The sequence below is a fragment of the Camelus dromedarius genome, chromosome 2 (genome assembly GCF_036321535.1).
Source record: "Camelus dromedarius isolate mCamDro1 chromosome 2, mCamDro1.pat, whole genome shotgun sequence".
Classification (NCBI taxonomy): domain Eukaryota; kingdom Metazoa; phylum Chordata; class Mammalia; order Artiodactyla; family Camelidae; genus Camelus; species Camelus dromedarius.
The window spans coordinates 70,936,226-70,957,780 of NC_087437.1; the positions used below are offsets into that span (position 1 = coordinate 70,936,226).

At 44.0% G+C, this 21,555-nt stretch overlaps 1 protein-coding gene across 24 annotated transcripts in view; it reads left to right on the forward strand.

Moving 5' to 3' along the window:
* ZBTB20 (zinc finger and BTB domain containing 20) overlaps positions 1 to 21,555 on the forward strand; it is a 758,440-nt gene that overhangs the window by 675,447 nt on the left and 61,438 nt on the right. For 20 of the 24 annotated variants that reach the window (XM_064495051.1, XM_031451736.2, XM_064495056.1 and 17 more), the window contains 2 exons: positions 13,244 to 13,344; positions 21,126 to 21,289. In XM_064495051.1, coding sequence (XP_064351121.1) covers positions 21,279 to 21,289 — 11 coding nt within the window. In that variant the 5' untranslated portion in view covers positions 13,244 to 13,344; positions 21,126 to 21,278. Of the gene's footprint in view, positions 1 to 13,243; positions 13,349 to 21,125; positions 21,290 to 21,555 lie in introns of all 24 variants that reach the window. The other 4 variants (XM_064495110.1, XM_031452542.2, XM_031452675.2 and 1 more) reach the window with 2 other exon arrangements.

The following is a 21,555-nucleotide window of genomic DNA, read 5'->3' on the forward strand; positions in this document are numbered from 1 at the left end:
TTGATGTTTCACTGATATTTTGTTCAGTGTTAGAGGAGAAAGAATGTGGCAAGAGTCTGACATAGCTCAACTCCCTTCTGTGAATAAAGAGTCCATCACTGACAATAAGTATTCAATAAAGGCTCACTGGAAGGGGAGGAAAGCAAAAATAGCAAAAAAAAAAAAAACTCTAGGTCATTTGACAATATTAACTCTGAGCTTCTGATACGATGTCGTGTGGTTTGTTGCACCGCATTTGGTTATCATGATCTACTTGTCAGCAACAATCCACAAATACTCTTACTGTTGCAGTGCAAAATAATATAGTAATCCATTCTTGCATTTTAAATGTGTCTGGCCCACCAAGTCCTTGCTCAGGTGCCAAACACCCCATTGTGAAGGAACTGGCTGACTTAGTGCCCTGAGATTTCAAGAAGCTGTAATCACTGCACAGATGCACCGAAGAGCTGGGCTATTGAGGCCAAGAAAAGGAGAAGAGGAAAACCACCTGCTCTTCCAGAAGCAGGAATCACTCAGCAGCGTATTCACAGTAGTGAGAGGGAAAAGCCTTTTGTGGAAAAAACAAAAACAAAAACAAAAACCCTGTGATGTCTCATGGCTATGTTTATTGAAACACTGGGTCCACCAGCATACCAACTCTAAGAGCAATTGAACTCACAAAGTGAACGAACTAAGAAAAGTCTAGCCCCATCAGCCACATTCCACCACAGTGGCCCTGTTGTTGTGTGTGCTGATTTAATGGTCAAGATCCCCACTGTTCTGCATTTGGACATTTGTGAGAAAAACCTAGAACCCATTTCCTTCTGCAACCATATTTGTGTGGCACATAGCAAAGACCACCAGGCAGCAGTCATAGAGGTTTGTTATCAACTCCTGCCAGGTTCGCCGGCAGGGATAATAGGACATGTATCATTTTCCTTCCTCTTCCTCTCTCTTCTTTCTTTCTTTGTTCTTCTTCGTTCTCTTCTTTCCTCCTATTCAAAATTCTTTTCCTTATGGATTTGGGGAGCATTTCAATAGGAAATAGAATAAATCCTATTTTGAGGGCACACGCTACCATTTTGACATATAACTATATCCACGTGCCTTTCTGTATTCCTACAGAGCTACGAGCATGTGGAACAGCCTGGGTGCTGGTCCTCAAAGTGGGTGTGTCCCAGGGCGTTCTCTGGTTTGAGCTAACCTAGTCCACTGTCATGTCATTGAACAGTGTTTCAAAACAGAGGAGAGAGCTTTCCTTCTGCGGTCCTAGCCCACATGAGTAGCAGGATGTAACCTCTCTCTGTAATTTTCCGTGAAATCCTCCCCTGGTCCAATTTATATGTTACCTAGAACTACTGGGGTCCTGGGAACACAAGCTCCCAAAACGCTGTCTGCAGTAATGTTTCTTAGGATGGCCTTGATGAGGCAGTGAGGAGATGGAGACACGCATGTTACAAATTTAGAGTCTTTTTTCCTCATACACTCTTTAACATGCTGTCTAGAGCCTGTTTTTTTTTTCCCCCTTCAATCAAATGAGTGATTTAAAGGAAAAACTTACGTTCATAATTTTTGAGTCATTTTTTTTCAGACTGTCCAATTATTTTGCTTTTTGGAGACCACCTGAACAGGTGGCTTAGTGGGGATCAGGTATGGAAAGACCTCATCGTGTCTTGCAAGGCAGACATTATGCTCATGGGGAAAAACACAAGTCTTCAGATGCAAGGTTCTCCCTCCCAAACAAAGCGGCCCAGATAACAGTGCCCACACGGTAGGGCCGGCAGGGTGGGGCTCGGCAGCCGTGTTTTCTGCTGCTCTTCCCCCTCCGGGACTGTATCCAATGACTGGCCAAGAACCTTTGAGATATCTCTCTCTGGTCACACAGAAAGGAGAGGAGAAAAAATCCTTGGGAAAATGAAACCTATGTGGTGCAAGCTAGCAGCCAATCCAGTGAAATTTCTACCCTCCTCCTGCCCCCTGCACACCCTCTCGTCTTTGGGATTTGGGGTTTTTATGCAGTAGTAGAGTGGTAGAGAAGCTGTCTGTCTGGTGTGTTTGGAGTGCCTTGCTGTTGCCAATTTCTTGAGGAAGAATGCTCGATTCCTGCAGTTTATTAAACTAGTTTAGTTGAACACATTGGTCTCCAGGCCCTGTGATGCATGATTATTCAATATGTTTTAAAATCCCCCCCAAATCAATTGTGCTGTCCCCTTTCTCCCTCTGCCTCCTCCCTGCCTGTCTCACTTTACTGTGAGGCATTGGGAGTAGAGTGTGTGTGTGTGTGTGTGTGTGTGTGTGTGTGTGTGTGTGTGTGTGTGTCTGGGAGGAAGACAGACTCCCTACCTGTAAATGGCTTGCTATTATTAGACGTTCAGTTACCAGGGGTTATGTAAGACAATTGAAGCTCTGTTTTTTAACAGAGACATGATTCATGCTGCTTGTAGTAACAGTAACCACCTCCAAACGAGACAGAAACCAGACGCAGACAAAGGCTGGAGAAATCAATGCCGACTCGGTACAGCCATTCTGCTGATATCCTCTGCCTTTCCATCAGAGCACTTAGGTTATCAGGAGAGGAGGCTCCTGCTCTTTCTGGGTCTTTTCAGTCTCCCGGGGCTGCCAGGTGAAATCATGTCAGCTGGAGCTGTGCGCAGAGGAGAGCGGGCCTCAGGAGCAGTGATGTCTGGCCTCCCTCCCCAGCTTCCTGTACACCCCTCCCTGGGGTCTCCCCAGTGTTTCAGACACACCTGGAGGAACAGTGATTGTCACCTTGCCTGTGGCTCAGAATCCTCTGTGACTCCTACTAAGAAAAGTTGGAGCTTGAGAGTTTGGCTCACCCACCCGAGTGACGTTGCTTCCGTGGTGCTCTGCAGCACACTGGAAGAGGAGAGGACTGGGTGGGATTTAAACTGGTGCAGGTGCTTTATTACAGCTTCTCCCCAAACCTGGATGGAAGTGGACTGGCTGTGTGTGTGGACACACACAGAGGCCCTTTCCTAATTCCTCCAGTAGCCATTCTTTGAGACTACGTTGATTTCGATACTTCGAATCAGAACGCAAAGCACTTCCACACACGTCAACCTATCTCAGCCTCACAACTTCGTGAGACAAGCCAAGCACACATTCTTAATCCATACCCTCTTACGGGTAAGAGGTTTTACAATGGGGTGGTAATTATGTCATCCATTGATTCCTTGTCTGTGGTTCTACAAGATTCAGAAAAGTTAGTGACTTGACCATGGTCACGCAACTAGTACTTATCAGAGCTGAGAAGTCAGGATGGTCCTTCTGATTCCCCATCTAGTGCTCTGCTTCTCGGATTTGCTTCAGAGCTTGTTAGCAGTCATGGCATTTGAGGGGATAAAAAAGAATTTTCTACTGAAAACCTTGATTTTTAGATTAAGCTGTACTGCTCATTGGCTGGGCAGCTTAAACTTCCCTCCCCCACCCCAGTTTTCTCATGTGTAACTCATGATGGAGAGAACTCACTTTTAAAGGGTGTCCATGAAGGTACCTCATAACTTTGATGTATCTAAACCAATGCAGAGATTGCCAATAGTGCCCCCCTGTCTTCGCCACATATTATGTCCAGGAGAGAGATGCCAAGATCTCAGACTTCATCTAGAACGTGAAACTGTCTATGTTTTACAACAAAAAGAAGAAACTAAGATACTTTATTGCAGAAACTGCCCATAGCTCTCAGAAAACAACAGCCTTGACCCAGTGACCTGGACACATTCAAAAGACAGGCCACCATTCACTCTCAAATGTGTAAATTGTACAGAAAGGCAACTCTAAACAGTGGGTATGACAGAAAAATATCAAAGCCATTTAGCTTCATCCACCCAGAAATCTCCCACAATAAAAATTCCTGTTTTAAAAATACTTACTGTTGACTACAACTAGTAATAAATACTCTAATACATTGTTACGAATTTTAACTAAAGACCAACGTGGAGTTTTCTATTATAGCATTTTTACCAAATATTTTCATATATTATATAATACAATCCATACCTATTTTGAAGTAAGCCTAAGTGAACACTCTCAAATATAAATAGTTTTTAATTAAATCTTTCGTTTGTGTGCCACTTTGTCTCCTGGAAGGCAGCAAAATACTTCACAAACTGTACTTTAACGAAGTGCATTTTCTCCTCTGCCAAAGCATGAAAATCACATGTTGCTGTGGTTTTAAAGAAGAAAGCTATACTCTGTTTCTCTCATAATAAAACTCCCTGACTAGACCTCAAGAGAGCAAATTTCTCATCCTAGCCTCCCTGCAAACTCACTGTTAGGGAATCCATTAAGTTCTAACTTCAGATAACATCTAATCTGGAAAACTCAAAGCCCCTTAATATCGGGTTACTGCGCACTCGCCTGAGACGTAGAGTCTGCTCGGTGGTCTGTGTGATGTGGCAGCAAAAGAACTTTATGGGAAGGATGGATTCATTGTTTGGGGGTTACATATTGTGCTAGGGGCAGCCAAGCTGTCTTGACTTCTTCAACGCGACCCCCAGAGGTCGAGGCTGGAAGATGCCTGGGAGACAGGAGCACGTGCTGTCCTTCGACATTCTGCAGTGTACCCTGGGTCCCAGGCTCGGTGCTAAGCGGTGGATCCTCGCACGAGACTGACTTCCTTACGTAGTAGGAGGCTTTTCTTTTTCATCCAGGTGCGGTGGTTTAATGCTCATGAATGGTGGTTTCACCATTGGTAGGGAGGCGCTGGTTTCTTTCACGGGTCCTCTGATGGTCCTAGATTATTTCAGCCTTCTCTCGGTTTGCTGTCAACTCATGCAAAGTCTGATTTTCACTGAAGAACAGAGCTGCCTTTGCTCTTCGAGATCTGGTCTTCATCTCCCTAAAGCATACATGTTGGCATTTGTGGAGGTGATGCTGGCGATGGCGGGTGGTGTTTCCTCCCTGCAAGGTGGTGGTGCATTCACCTGGGCTTTTAGCACACTAAACTGTCCCCACAGCCACAGAAATCAAGTTTTGATCTAACATGTCCCAATGTCCACTATTTCTGTCCATGGCCACCATTAGCATGGTTATAACCCCCTACTATTGCACAAAAGGCAGCCTCAGGTGCTGGAGTTCCTGTAATGTATAAAACAAGGTCCATGCCCTGAGAATTTGCATTCTTTCCAGTGACAGAGGAAACAGGGGTTAACTATAGCCATTTATCTATGTGCTAAGTGAGCAGCAGAGGTCAAAATGGGCTGAGGCTGTTTTCACAAGGAAAAGTTTCATAAGAGATACGTGATCTGATATGCGCCTTGGAAGAAGGGAAAGCCCTAGACAAGATAAAGGTCAGAGGGGCCTTCCAGGCAGCCAGAATGGTGTGTTCAGGGCTCAGAAATGTGAGTGCGCTTAGTCTTTCTGACACCCTGTAAGTTAACTAGTTTTAGACCAAATGGAATATTGATAGGAAGGAAATCTGAGAGGGCTAATTTGATATAGATTCAGTGAACTAACATACCCAGGCTAAAAAGTTGGGATCCAGGGGAAATCCATTAAGGCATCTTTTCTCTGAGTATATTCTAACGTTGATAAATGCGCCATTAGAAAGGCCGGGGAGTGAAGATGGTTCTGTAATCCAGTAAGTTTGGTCATTGCTGGGGTCCTTAGCACCTTTAATATCCTCATGTGTATTCGAAGTTTGTAAGAGAGCCGTATAGTATTCCGTGTTTCTTGTGTTTGCTTGACCAAGGATCTTTCTTGAAGGTTCATCCTGAAGTTCCAGTGTTCTATAAAATTCACTCTGAGAAAGATGTTGAAGGGCAGGAATGAGGATGGGGCAAAACAGTATACTGTGGTGATTAATTTAGTACTGTTATGAATGGATATGTCATCAAGTACAGAAAAGAAGGCATCACTGATGGAACCAAAGGGAAGAATAAAGATCAAATGTAGAGAGGATAACCTCCAGGATAGGGAGAGAATGTAGAAAAATGTATAGCTATATCTCGAGGAAACAAAATGAGAAAAATTCAGAGATATTGGAAAAGGAGGTGAGAGCTAGTGAGCTTGCGCTGGATGGTCTAGATCCTCTTGCTGATATAGGAGGCAAGGCCATCAACTGAAAAAGAGAATGAAGAATGGCACTTGACAAAGTAGAACATACGAAGAAAATCTACTGTAGGCTTGTACTTAGAAACGACATTGAGCAGGAGTGATGTCCAGATGGTGTGCATGTGTAAGGTTTTGTACCAAGAGTGGGAGGGAGTGGTGAGTGGTAATATGGATTCGTGATTGTATAACATTAAGAAGAGGCTCTGTACCTAGAAGTTCAGGGGAGCAGGGAAATCTGGAGAGTTGCTGAGAACAGTGTTGCAATGGTTGACCCTGGGATAAGGTCGGACTGGACAAAGATTTCCGGTGAAGCCAGCAGGAAGGACCAGGTGAAAAGAGTAGATTCCTTAGGCATTGAGGAAGGGGAGTTCTCAAGCTGGGGCTGGAACACTTGAGGTCAACGTAAGACCACAGAAGACGAGTTTAGAATGAGGATGAGGGCTAAGAAATAGCCGGAAAAGATGATGATAAAGATCTGTTGAAACAAATGGTAATGGGTTTTTGGATTGAACAAAGTAGGAAGGGAAAACGTAAATGAAGTATAGAAGGTTTGGGGAAAGGTTAAAAACAGATTTGAGAAGGCATTAGAGGACCATGATGGAGAATATACTGCAATAAGCCTGTGGTGAAGACCTCAGATGAGCAGGAGTGGAATGAAGGCAGGATCGGTGATTCAGAGATCACAAGCTGGGTGTAGGTTAAGCCCTGGAGCCCTGCGGCTAAAACCTGGCCCTGGACCCCTGCTGTGCCGCCCTCCCACTTTGTGGTCTGTGGCAGAAAACCTTTACCTTTCCTGAACATCAGTTTCCTCACCTATAAAATCCAAAGAATGAGTATAAGAGAGAAATAAATAATGTATGAAAAATGCCAAGCACGATACTAGCCACATGGTAAGCATTTAAGCAGCAGTAGCCAAACTACTGTGGAGGTGATGGGAGCAGGAAAGAGGAGGTGACTTTCATTTTGGAGACAGTGACACTGTGTTCTTCCGCGTGACGCCATTGCGATGTTTCTCAGTACCTGTTTCTCCGTTTAGCCACAAACTGTAATGATTAGTCCAAAAAGCATACTCAGGGCAAGGGGCAAGGTATGGATAACTCTGATATAACACCAAATAACAGGCTGCACCGTAAATCATCTTCATGTTGGAATCCTTATTACAGAGTTTTAAATGACCTGATAACCAGGACCTGTGGAGGCTTTCTGGACCCAGAGATTCTGGTATTCAATGACTTACAGAAGGGGTTTCATCACCAGGTATTCACTAAAAACAGAAAAATTATTGTCATATGTATGTGCATGCATACATGCATATGTATGTTTGCACTGAGAGATATACTTGTATCTCACCTGATCCCAAAGATCTCTTATTTTGAAAACAAAAATCAACTTTACCTGACAGAACTGAGGCTCCCGGGGCATGCAGCTCTTACTAACAGAGTTTGTGAATTGTCAAAGAGGAATCAAGGTCTCTGTGGAGACAATTAACACAGATTTAAAGTGACAAAACATTGGGACCCTCTATTGGCAGCCCTATTCCAGGGGTCCTTAAGCCATCAGAGATATTTCTTCTGGACGTGGGTATTAACTAGTGGTTAATTAAGGGGCTAAAATTGTTTAAAGTAAAACTTTTCTTACAGCATCAGAAAGCTGCAGGTGGGGTTCCTGCTTCATTTTTCTGGCCATGGTGCCTTTGGTGCCTTTGGTGCCCTATTCATTAAGTGGTATTCTTAGCAGTTTCCAGAGAGAGGGGATTGGTGATGTAGACTTGGGAATTCGTTTCAGGTAATTTGTTAAAAAGTTAAAAGTCAAACAGATTTCTTTAACAGTTTTAATGGCTTAACAGGTTGATGAGCTACTTAATTCCCACATCTTTCTTCTCAAGGGACTATTAGAATTTTAAGGGACCTTTAAAATCATAAAATCCACCTCCTTTTCTTACAGATGAAAAAGCTGAGCCACCTAGAGGTTATATGACTCATCCAAGGTCACCCTGCTAGTTCTATGATTTTACTCTCTTTTTTAACTCTCACTCCTTTTAACTCTGTCTCTGTGCCCCTACAACACCTCTCTGCTGATTATTTCTTGGATTTACTCTTGCTTTATGGAATTTCCTGTGCCACAAATTATGAGCTAGTGGGTCTTTGCCAATTAATAACCCCTCACCACTAATACATCACTACATTTGGGGCGAAGAAAGGAGGGAAGTGGAACAATTTTAAATTTACTGTGATCTTTGAGACAGCTTTGTCTACACCTGGGAATTGCTGTTAGACAATTAAGGTTAGTAAAGCTCATTGAATTTCTCAGAGGAAAGGTGTTATTTGAATTATTACCAGATAATTATTGTTAAAAATAACAATAACGTAAAAAATAGGACCTTTACATGTTTAAGACATTATCATTTTAATTTCCAGTGGGGGAGAGGAAAGCCCTGGGGAATCTAAAAAGGAATTTTTTTTTTTTCTTAATGTGCTGTATGCCAGAAACTCCTTGAATTCTGTCTAATGCCTCGTGACCTGACAAACTGGCCCAGAATCAGAAGCCAGTAGTGCCGTGTGAGCTGTTAGCCAAGTTATTAAGCTTGAACTGCTCATTTGAAAATAACCCTCAGTAGAAAGGTGAGTGTCAGGCATAAGACCAGTGGTACCCAGACCAGTGTCATCAGCATCACCTGGGAGCTCATTGGAAATGCAGAGTCACAGACTCTATCCCCAGACATGCAGAATCAGAAATCCCAGGTGATTCATCTGTTCATTAGTTTGAAAAGACCAGTATAAGACGTTCTCGTCTTCAAATAGAAAGGAGTTGGAAGGACTTATTGATCATTTCTGAGAGTTCCTTCATGTGAGGTCTGTGCTGCCAGTTCTTTCAGTGACTCTGAACTGTCAATGGAAATACCATAAGCATCTTTCTTGTGCTGAGATCACGGTGGGAACCAGAAATGTGTCTGTGCTGTGTCGGAGCAGTTGTTGTAGAGTTTCAAAAGGCATAGATTTAGAGTCAGAGAGACCTGGGTTTGAATTCTGGCCTCACCACCCACAGCTTTCTAATCTTGGAGATGTTCACTGAGCTCTCGAGTCTCACTTTTCCTCATCTGTAAAATGGCTGTACTAACACCTACGGCACGACAGGATTAAATAAGATTAAATAAGAATGCATTTACACAGAAAAATTCCTCATGCCGTCCCTAACAAAATTTAGACATCTAACAAATTAGTGTTACTGTTACCTTTTCTGTAAGCTTTAATCATGGAGGCCCCATCTGTCATTTTAGAATGATTTGTGTGATCGCCAAAGAATGGGAGAGGCCAGTTGAAATGAGGCCTCCCCAGAAAGTTCCTGACAGTGATATGTGGCAGTGTGTTACATAACAGCTCTCCTCTCCAAGGGCTTCCAAGACGGATCTGCAGAGCCGTCAACAATCCAGCAGTCTGGAATGGAAATGGCCCACTGTCTCCGCTGCCTCTGACACCATCAAGAACCTTGCCAGCCGGGCTCCCAGAGCAGATTCTTTCTAACACTGATGATGTAAGAGGCAGAGAGAACAGCTGGGTTTCCAGATTCTGGGCAGAATGTGTGGCCCCTGCCGCCTCTTGAAATTACCTTTTGACTTAAAACCGGAGCACACTGGATGTGGAAGCCACTGAAAAAGAGTAAACCTGAAACCTCGTGAAGTCACTTTCACTGAGTCTTTTTTAGAGTATAACTACTCTTTAAGCAATAAAACATGACCCTCCATGCAGTGGTTCTGATTAACACGCCCTCGGGTGTGTACTAAGGCAGAAGGGGAAATGAGAAGGGGACAGGTGACAGTTTGCCCAAAAATGAAAGAAAATCATAGCAGGAGGATGTGGAGCTGAGAAAGAGGAGTTTGATTAAAGGATGGAAAGATTATGTCTCCATTTAATTATAAAATGCACAATTTAAATCAAACGTTAGGCATATTTAAAATGTACACTTACGTAATTACACAGTGGATTTGTATACATCCAGCTGATTTTTCGCTGCAACATACTAGACACATCAACCAGTGATTTTCCTTTATCATTTTAATGTAGTTGCCAAGGGAAGAAAAGAGAAGGAAGCTCTCTCTGGTGAAGTGTTAATAACCTGTCCAGCCATGTGGTGGTTTAGTACGAACTATGAAGAATTTTTGAGCCCAGTTTGCTGTTTACGTGGCTAGCAGAGTGTGGCTATTTAACGGGTATCTCAATATAGCGTGCTCCGCCGTATTGGCCAAAGAGAATGTGATGCATAGGACCAACGCTTTCTTCTGCAGAGTAACAAAGAGTAACATTCTCACCCTGGGAAAGGCAGGTGAAGTCTTTTAGTACCGGAGGCTGGCATTTCAGAGCTGAGCTTTTCTGGCCAAGTAAAAATCCTGAGATCCCCTGGGAAAGTCTATTTTCTCCCCAGGGTAAACACTGTTATCCCCACGACACGTTTTGTTGGGCTTCACATCTTTGGGTGAGAGAAAAGGATTCTATGTGAGGATGAGGATAGAGAAGAGATTAAACAATTAATGTTTCTTCTACCAAGGGACAAAAATTGGGACAGACCTGGGAGCAGTCATCTAGCCCTTTCTACAAGTAGGGTATGATATGATGAAAGAAAAATAAGTAAAAATGTAAACATACTTAGGGGACAAATACTGGGCAAAGCTAGGTGAAAAAAGAACTGTCAGTGTGGCGAAACGGCAAGATTTCCAACACCCGGTGTTTCTCTAAGACGATGAATTTAACTGTAGAATCACCACAGCCCGTTCTCACCAAGGACTTCAGCTGAACCCATGGCTTTTCCAAAGCATGAGAAATTTCTGCTTTCTGGTTTTTCACACTTAGTTGATCATCCTAGTGGTATTTGCAATATTGGCCCAATTGTTTCTGCTGGTAATGTTACACAGGTTTGCTTCCTTGTTCTCTAAATCCATCCTCATTTTTTAAATATTTAACTATAAAAAGATATTTATTAGTTTGGTTTATTGAAATGAATAAGTGAAACAAAGTTCTTAATTTTTTGGAACCCGGTATATCCCTGCAGTCTCTGCACCTTACCCCTTTCTCTCTCTGGTCTAGTCACTGCTGATGATCTGCTGGGCCTATTGGTACTCGTAGATATTTAGAGATCTGTGACTTTTTATATCAGTTGTCATTGCTCAGGTAAGGATGTAGCCTTGAGCAAGTCAGTTCCCTTGATCTCCTCATCTGAAAAATGAGGGGTTGGCAAAGATGAGCTTTAAGGTCTTGCCAGTTCAAGCTCAGTTCTCAGCTTATTCCTTTTCATTTTTTTAAATTCTTTTTTAATTGTATTATTTTTGGGGGGAGGGAGATAATTAGGTTTATTTATTTTATTCTATTATTATTTATTTAATGGAGGTACTGAGGATTGAACCCAGGACCTTGTGCATACTAAACATGCACTCTACCACTGAGCTATACCCTCCCCTCTTTATTCTTTTTAAATTCAGATCAGCAGACATCAGCTGAGCACTAACCTATATGCAGGGCATTGCACACTATGAAAATGGCCTGTGCCTTCAAGAAGCTTATGGGGGAGACAAATTACACAAATAATTACCAGAGTCTATAGGACATGCAAAGGGAGTGGGGCAAAAAATGCTTAAGGATTCGAGAAGGGCACTTTCTTTTGGAAAATGTCTCATAAATCAGGTGATATTTGGATGGCCTTTAAGGAAGCTATGTGTAGACATTGGGAAAGGGGAGGAAACACCATGAATATGGTGGGCAAGAGTGGAACTTCTGCAGTGTAGAATGAACTGTAGAAAACAATAGTAGGAACTTAGATTGGGGCTATATTGTAGGAGTGTTTAGGATGGTGCTTTAGGAAAGTAAAGGTAACATAGGTATGAAGGGTGGACTAGGTGGTAAGGAGGATCTGGAGGAGGTGAAGCTGAAGTGAAGGAGGCATTCACAGAAGGAATAAATAGGTGTTGGGATAAAAAGTGAGTATTGAATTCATGGCCTGAGAACAAACTACAGGACTTGGCAGCTGATTGGGGGATGGGAACTGAAAGAAAAAGAGGAGTGAATGAAGACTTCTCAGTTGTAGGCGCAAGTAACTAGGTGAAGATGGTGCCCACAGCAGGAAATGGGAAGGCTGGAGAAGTAACCTGTTCTGAGGGGAGGGCAATGAATTCTGTTTTAAACTTTCTGAACTAGAAGTGCCTATGCAGTATTTGATGGAGATGTGAGCTTCTCAAAGGTCAAAGCCCCATCTTCTTCATCTTTTCTAGGTGCCTAGTAGAGTCTATGTAAACAATGAATGAATGAATGAATGAACAAATGAATCAGTAACCCGATAGTCATTTAGAATACGGGTCTGGAGCTCTGAAGACCAGCCAGCACTAAAGATAGCCATGTGGGTGTTCTCTACGGGGAAGAGATTATGGAGGCCACAGAGGGTGGGTGTGTGGGCAAAGCTTGAGGAGAGAATCTTGAGGAATGTCTGCGGGTAAGGAACAGGAGAAGGAAGGCAGGCCAGGGAGGAGGCGGAAGAGAGAACTGAGAGCAGGAGTGAAGTCAGGATGATGCAGTGTCCCGATGAAAAGGAGGAGAGTTTCCAGAGTAAAGTGGTCATCAGGGCCAAAGGGGCAAGGCCTAGGAAAAGACTTCTGGGTTTGAGGCTCTGCACCAGACAGTAGTCCATTCTGTAGCCCCTAAGGCTGACCTCCTCCAGCTTAGAGGCTATGAGAGGAAACAGGCTGTAGTGAAGGGTGGAGAGAAGGCAAGAGGCCAGAAACATGGGCAGGTCAGTGGGCATTTTTAAGATGCGTAAGAATGGAGCAACCCAGAGAGAGAGACTGCAGTGGGATGGAGAACGCTGGAACCGGAGTCTGCTGGGGAAGGCGGAGGGACCCCACCCTCACTTCCCCCACCCTCACCCTACACCTCGGCTTCCAGCTCAGGACACACAGCCAGCCCCACATGCACCAGCAGGTGCTGTTGACCTCAGACCAGACAGGCAGTCAGGTTGAAACACTGAAAATGGGGCCAGACCACACCTCTCCACGCTCCCTCCCCTGACTTGCCAATCTCTGGTGCAAAGGTACAGTACCAGACCCTCAACCCAGCCAGGCAGTTCCGGCTCTATCAGAATGAATGATCACCATCATCTGTTCATTTTAACAGCCTTCACAGTCTTATTTCTGTTTGTCTCTTGTCTGATCCAGATGCAGCCGCTCTCTGTTCCCTGCCCCAATGAGCACCTGCACTAGGCCCAAGCCCTGGAGTGATTTACCTGAAGAGTGACACCATTTCTTTGAAAACTACTGTGAGTACGTTCTGCCTCCAATGAAAGGCTTCTTAGTTCACTTTGTTTAATTTAAAAACACATGCGCACACACACACACAATTGCAAGGGCAGGTGAAGTTTTAGATGGCTTTGTCTCTTGGATGCAGCGAGGTAACCAGACTCAGTCCCGAGGCGCCCGCACTGTTTCTCGGCTCCCAGCCTGCGGTGCTCGTCCTGGGCGGCATCACACCCACCCCGCCAGGTGGCTGGGCTGAGCTGCATCTGAACGCACCTTACAGGGACTGTTGCTGTTCTGCTTGGTCATCTGGGCCTCTGCCTGAAGCGGTGGCAGCTCCAGCCCTATCTGTTTGCCTCTCCTCGCCCTTCTGAGCCACTCTGTTGAATCTTGCTGCAGTTTGTCATTTCACACCACCCTGGTCACATCCGTGAGCCAGCTTTCCACGCCCGTGTCCACCTGTGCTGTGGCTGCATCTTTGTGCCCCGTGCTCTGGTCTCCTTGCTGCTCAAGGAGCAACTGTATCCAGGTCAGCTCTGCCCTCTGGATGCATGGCTCTGACTACTTGGTTTAGTCCTCTCTGTGTCAGACATTTACGCAGAAGTACAACCCCTGCAAGTTAAGTTGCAGGAATAAGTTGGGGTAGGAGATAGGATGCCTACAGGAAGATACTGGTGAAAGATTGACATCAACTATTCACTAATCATTGCTGAAAGTAACAGATGAATATGTACTTTTTTTTTTACTAGAAAAGCCAGAAATTTCAATTATTTAGAGGCTATGCATGCAAAATAATTATACATTTTAACACAAAAACTCGTTCTAGTTGTTGTAGCTACACGTTTTCCTACCTGGTATGAGGCAGGTAATGGGATGGCGTTTGACAGACAGACATCTCTGTTTCTGGAAAATGCTAAACCCTAGGAGACTAACATCCCTCTTAGGCCTCAGGAAGCATTTTCACATTCATATTTTCTATGTCTTTAGCTATTCTGGCATAAATCAAACCCAAAGGGACAAAGTCAGGGTATTGTGTTGTTTTGTTTTGAATTGCTTTTTACCTTTAATGCTGTCTGTCCCATGAATTGTAATTGGTGGTAGCGGATGTGAAGGCAGGCCTGTCTGGCCAGAATGGAGATGGGAACCATGAAACTAATCTGCAGTTCTAATGTGTTTGAGGGATTAGGGACTAAAGACATGACAAAAGGTCAAAATAGAGTTTCCTCATTCCATACCCATGCAAGGAACTTGCTTGTGTAAACACCTTTATCCACCCTGAAGTTCAAGGGGGAGAATGCCTTAGATATCCCCACATCTGGACCGTTGTCTGAGTTTTTCTTCATTGCAGGGTAACTATGCTGGTGCAAGTGTCACAGGCACCCGGGTTGCAGGCTGGTTTCAGAGTTTCAGCCTGGTTATCCTTTGGGAGGGAAGAGAGTCTTTGCCACTCCTACCTTCCTGTACCACAGAGAACCCAGAACCAGGCCCAGAAATCAGGGCCCAAGTTTTCCTAAAAACATCCGGGAAGCCCACAAGTGAGCCTCCATTTGTGCCATTGGACAAATTTCACCTGTGCGGAACGCTGGTGCCTGCGTTCATGTTTCGCAGGCCCTAGAGGATGGACAAATTGGGTTCCAGTCCTTGCAGTCTCTGCTTTTCGGAAACGCAGCCTCCTCATATGTAAAAGAGAAATAATCATAAAACTTACAGAGACTGACTCTGTGGTGCAAAACCCAATAAGGTGAATATGGGGTAAAAATGTGGACTAATTACAAATGTATCCCTCCCTATGGGTTCACAAAACCCTGGGCCAGGGCTCAAGGCTTGCGGGTGGATAGGGAAGAGGTGAGTGTTAGATTTTTTAAATCTACCCACTCCCACACCACGTGCACAGCTGTGCTCAGCAACCCGCCTGCTCACCTGGATTGCTGGGATAACTACGTGAGATAACATACAAATAGCGTCTGGCGCAGCAGACATAAGTGTATTTACTCAGTCAACTAAAATTTTCTGGGCACTTTCTATGTGCCAGGCACTGTTCTAGGGACTTAGAGTGTGGCACCCACAAAACAAGCCAGAATCTCTGCTCTCACAGAGCCTATGTTCAGTTTCCTTCCCCCATAAATTGCAAATAGACAGAATAGGTACATGGACGCTGAGAAAGAACTAATTTTATTGTTTGTGCTATGTCTTTCCTTCCAGAAAGTATAATTGGGAGGAAAGGGGTGAAGGAAATGGAGAGGGGGAAAAGGATAGGTGTGCTGATCCATCTGACGCACACGCATGCGTGCGCGCACACACGCGTGCACACACACACACACGGAACCCCAGAACCATTCTCTGCCCTGATACGTGGCCCTGGGGGCCGACTTCTCCAGACTCCGTTACAACCAGGCTGTCTTCTCCTCTGGTTTGAATTTAGCCCGAAAGGAGACATCAGCAAGAGCTGGGACAGCTGCGAGAGAGGGTCAGGGATTTATTAGTCCAGCCCCCTTCCCAACTCCAATCTGACTGCACTCAGGGAACCCCACACCTCCCCTCACTCCTTCAGTTTAACAGGTTAAAGCTGAGATTAACGACTTCCCACTATTGCTAGTCCCTCGTGCTGCTCCATCCATTGAGGGTCCCCTAACCTCAGCTGTACCTCAGCACAGAGCCCTGTCATTAAACTCTCTTTGGTTCAAACCTCTGAGTGTGCCATCTGTTTCTTGCCCAGATCTTGACTGATACAGTGAGAGAGAAAATATACTGAAAAACATTATAAATCAACCTTGCCAAGAAGGTTCAAAAAATTGAGAGAATAAAATATTTTTATCATGAAAACATCTTAAATTGATCTAAGAACATTAGACCAAGAGGTGAAAGGACAGATTGTAAGAAGACGTGATAAGCTAGAGTGCTGAGTGTTGACGTCAATGAATAGACCGTAGTGCTTAGGTTTGATGGGCTTCACAGGCCAAGTGTAGCTTACTTGACCCTCAACTTCAAGAGGAGCTAATGGTGCGGCAACAGCGACAACAAACACGTGAACAGAAAAGAGGTGTCAGGAGGGCGATACCATGAAATCAAAGTGTTGGAGAATAGATTGTGTATCCTAGCCTTCTTTCTGCCTTTGCTGCAGTTACAATCCATTTGCCCCTACCCAAATCTCAATATTTAAAAAGATTAGTAAAGTAAAGGAAGTGCCACCTTCTATCTGAAATGATGAAAACCACAGAACTGATGCTCTCTCTGAAAGAGCTACCACCATGGGACGCTGACCGTGTGCCAGCCCTGTGCTCATCATGTGACATGAATTATCTCATTTAACCCTCACATCAGCCCTAGAAGGGTAGTATTGTTAGTTCCATTGTACAGATGAGGAAACTGAGGTCGAGAGGAGCAGAGGAATCTGCCCAGGGCACACAGCTACTGAGTGGTGGAGCTCAGTTCTACTATCAGCCCCCACTGAGATGGTCTGTTACCACCTCCCCTTTGCCCCACTCCCTAAACACTCTACTAAGCCTCCTTCATGTATTATTGGGAAGGAGAGTAAGGAAATGGTTACCACACCAAAAAGATCAGGGCAGGGGTGAGGGGTGGGGAGGGTCATGGATCAAAATTATCACAATCCAATGAGTATTTATCAAAAGGAGGTTTTGACTAATTCTTTTCCATCCAACCAGGCTGATAAGTGGTAGGCATGTTAATGTGCCGGAGAGGGTGGGAGCCCAGAAAAGAGAGAAAATTGGGAGAGGGAGACAGAAGAGAATGCTCTCTTTCTCAGCAGCCCCTGGAGACTGATGAGAGCTCACACAGATAAAATATTTATTTTCCATATGTTGCAGAAAGCATTGCCATCACTGAATGTGTGCCTTATGTGCAAAGAAGTGTGAAATCTATACATCAAGTGCTACCAATCTAGTTCATTCCCATGCATTTAACAACCTTAATACTACTATCTCCTCAGTATGTTTTCATGTAGTATTTCTTTCCACCTACAATATGGTCTAGTAAGGAAAGAGCCAACATCCTCCACAACCTTACTCACTGCTACATTTCAGCCCAAAACTTGTTGCCAGGGCCAGCACAAGGAGAGTTAAAAACTAGTGGGTCCTGCTGGCTAACTCAGCCGCCAGTCACCTCAAAATGCCTTCCCAGATCTAGAGGCGGCCTTTTTATCATAACAGAAATGTTTGCAGTGGGGAGATGAAAATGTTTTTGTTCTCTCTGGACAATTGGGAGATAGTCAGAATGTCAGAACTGACCGTTGAAAGGCAGGTGCCTGCGGCCACATTTTTTTTTTTCTTTTTTTGAATGCAGAGCCCCACCAGCCTGGCAGGAGGAAGTGCACAATGATTGGTCTGTTTCTCTGTGGAAGTGTGTTCAGGGTACACCCAGTTTTGCTTTGCATATATTTACGAAACATCTGCCCTTTTCTTGTTCTTAAGTCCTCCCCCCTCACCAGCCCCCTTTCCCCTTTCTCCTAGTTTCTTTCTTTGTTGTTGTTGGCTTGTCTAAGTTTTTCATTGGAGCTTTCATTTTCCGGTTGAGGGGCGACTTCATCAGAGTGTATAATTTTAACATTGAGGGAGGGAGGGAGGAGGGAGGGTGAGAGAGAGAGAAATTGAGAGAGACAGAGAGCGAGAGAGAGGGAGAGGGAGAGAGAGGAACTGAAAAGAAAGAAAGGCTGAGCGGCCAGAGCTTGGCAGACCAACCTTTGGCATGGTGACCAGGAGGAAGGTTCTGGTCTGGTGGGGAGTTTGCCTGACTTGCTGCTAGGAGTCAGCTGGTGCACTGCTGCCCTCTAAAGGCCCCAGGGAATAATGCACCACCGCAACAGCTTGGAGAGACCTGCCCTCCTGACGTGCCATATTTATGCATTTCTTTTCACACAACCAAAGAAGTATTTTCAGTTAATTACAACAGGACTTGCTTTTTCCTCCTTAGTAAAATAGGAACTAAAACAGGGTCAAAATAGCAGCCCCTGTGCATGTCTAGACGGAGACGGTGCTGTGTTTTAGTGTTTCTCAGCTCTGGAAAAAGGAGTCCAGAAGAACTATCAGAGAGAGTGAGATGGAAAATGAATTGTTTCTAAGGCAACGAGTGCCTCTCTGTTATCTGTGCAGTTGGGAAACAGCCCAGGGGTAAAAGGACAAGTGAAGTGGTATTAGGAAAATGAAGGGGTGAGCCAAAAGGTTGAGTTTTCAACATTTTCTACTTGTAGAGGTGGTTTCAGTGGCTCTGGGCTATGAATGTTCTCCAGAGGTGATCCTCGAGACAACAAACAAGAGGGTACGGTGCGCAATGTCAGGTAGGAAGCAGGGCATTTCTAGGGAAGGAAGTAAAGCCATTGATATAAAGAGCAATCCAACTTTTGCAAAGTTAAAAACAAAAGAGCAGTGTTGGTTGGTTGGCCAGGTACTCGTGTTTGAAAGAGGGCTTCTTTAATTTCCCGAAGCACACATCTGAAAGTAGCCTAGGCCTTGTCTATGAGCATCAGAAATACTTTTTTTCTGTCAAATGATATCTGCTATTAGTGTTTCATCTCGATATTTAAATGACTCATGAGGACCAGCCTCACTTTAATGAGCAAAATGGTCCTATTCTCATCAGATGCCCTTCATAGATTCAAAGGAAAAGCAGGCAGTCAAGGCAGATTTCACTGCTGCATAAAGAGGAGGAAACTTAATTGGGATTCAGACTATAACTATTCTCAAAATATACTTTAATTTCAACTCAATTTCATTCTATCAACAAATCTATATTGAATGACAGCTGTGTCTAAGCTACTCTGCTTAACAGTATACGCTAGACAGCAAATCTGGGAGGGCAGAAACCAGGCTTGTTTTACCTCCTAGCCCACGCTGGCACATCAGAGGCAAGATACGTATTTGTGAAATTAATACATGAATAAGTGAATAGTGGGAGAGAAGGAAGAGGTAATGAATGGATGAACACAGGGAATTCGAAAATAACTATGACGTTTTCTTACCCTCAGAGAGTTTACAGTCTCATAGGATGGATGAGGGACATAACCATTATTGAAACAAAATTTAATGAGTAAAATAAGAGAAGTGAAACGTGTTTGGAGATTTCAAGGAAAGGTTAGAGGGAGGAGAAAGGTTAGAGGGAGAGAGAACAGGAGAAGTCCTATCTGGTCGGAGGAATCAAGACAGTTATTTAAGATGGGGCAACATTTAGTAAGTATAAAGGATAAGTATGATTTCAACTGTTAGAGGTTTTTGAAAAGTCATTCAAAGAAAGGAAAATAACTTGAGCGAAAATGTAGAGCCAAGGATGTAGATTCTCCAGCATGTTCCGAGAATATTTGAGATATTTGAGAGTCCAGTGTGGCCAATATGCAGGGCATGTGAGCTAAGCAGAGCAGATATTGAATTCTAACATGGTCCTCTCAGATTTAGTGAATGCAAAGCTGTGGGACTAGAGAAGTCAAGGAGGATGGAGAGTCAGAAAGTAAACAACAGCCTAAATAAAAAGTGTTAAGGTGATAGCAGTGGAACGGAAAGGAAAGAGAGATGTGCAAAACATGAAGGAAGCACATTTGTCACGACTTGACAAACTGGCTTGAAGGCAGAGGAAAGTGTATGACCCTGAGGTTTGCAAGCTGGTGACAGACAGCAGTGATAGAAATAGGAACCATAGAGGAGGCATTGGTTTTCATGGAAAAAAAGGAGTTGGGCTCTGGAAGCTTTGATCTTGGATACTTCCTTACACTGAACACCAGAAACGAGCTCCTTGGAGGTCCATGTAGACGCTCAAGAATTGGGGGTTAATTCCATAGTCACCCATTCAACAAAGAGTAAAAGACTGCATTTTGTTGCTTTTGTATTGTTGCTTTTATATTGGCTTCCTCCATCCTGAAAAATACGTCTGAAAGCTCTCCCTCTATTTTCATCTTTCCCATGCCATCTCTGCCTCCTGCCCTCTGGAAAAGCAGATTTGATTTCACAACCTGTTGGACCAGAAACACAGCATGCTAATCATAACACCATATTCTGCGAGGGCAGATTTAACTACCCAGTGCAACAAATTTCAATACAAAATATTCTGTATAACAAGTCCATTGCCATGCTTAGAGAAGCAAGGGAAACATGGAAACAGACCTACTTACAACACATTCTGTACCACACGTAATCTTTTACCAAAACAGAAAATACTTCCTCTGCTTACCATACACAGGATGATAGAAAAGGCACAGAGTCAAGGAAACTGGGGGGATGTTCAGGGGATGATAAATAATCCAGTTTGACTAGGACCTAGGGTGCATGCAGCATAAGCAGAGTATCTATTTGCCTGTATCAGTTGCATGGTCCTAAGGAGAGGAGCTGACTGATGGCTGAGCTCTTCCACTTCCTATTCTTGGTCCCAAATAACAATTAGCAACAATTACTTTCTAATTCCCTTCACCTATCTCTTCCCAAACACACAATCCCAAACATACAATCTCAGTCCTTACTCTAGGATCGTACACTAAAGCAAAAACCAAAGGGAGTCTTAGACTTTGGATGAGCAAAGAGTTGGCCTAGAGGATCTGCCTGTGATACCTTCCTTCTTTACCTACTGGAATCTAAGCTCTTCTTTTCACTTTTCATTTGCTGCTTTACCAAATCCTTTCATCACCATCCCTCTCATCTGCATAGCTTGCAAGTTTAGATTGTGATTTCAAATTGTGTTGATCTAAAAGAAAATCTAATAACAGCAAGCAAGATAGTTGACTGTTCCATAATGTGTTCCACTGAATAGAAACTTTAAAGTGGAAGGAACCGTTAAGGCCTTCTAATCCAAGCCCTTTATTTTACAGATGAGGAAGCTGAAGCCCAGAGAGGTGAAGTGAGGTGCCCAAGGCCACACAGCAAGTTAGAGGCACAGCTAGTACCGTAGCTCAAGTCTCGTGACTCCCAGTCCAGTGCTCCTCCCATTACTCCACGGGTCCTGTCTCTAAGCGTCCTGACAAATGCTAGAACGGTAAAACCTCCACTAGTATTTTTCCAGACCATGTTAAAACTCTTAAGGGGGGAGAAAAAGGATGCTTTCTTGGATAATGTCAACCATACGTAGCTCAAGCTGTCTAAAGTTCTGGGACAGGGTCTTTTTATGCAGCCAACAGAGTCCAAATGTGGTGCTGTTTGCTCGGCCCATATGCTTTCATGTGTTCCCAGTTAGGCCATTACTGGAGGGAAAAAAACAAGAATCAGCTTGTTTTAAAACAAGGGACATACTGGACTCTCTCC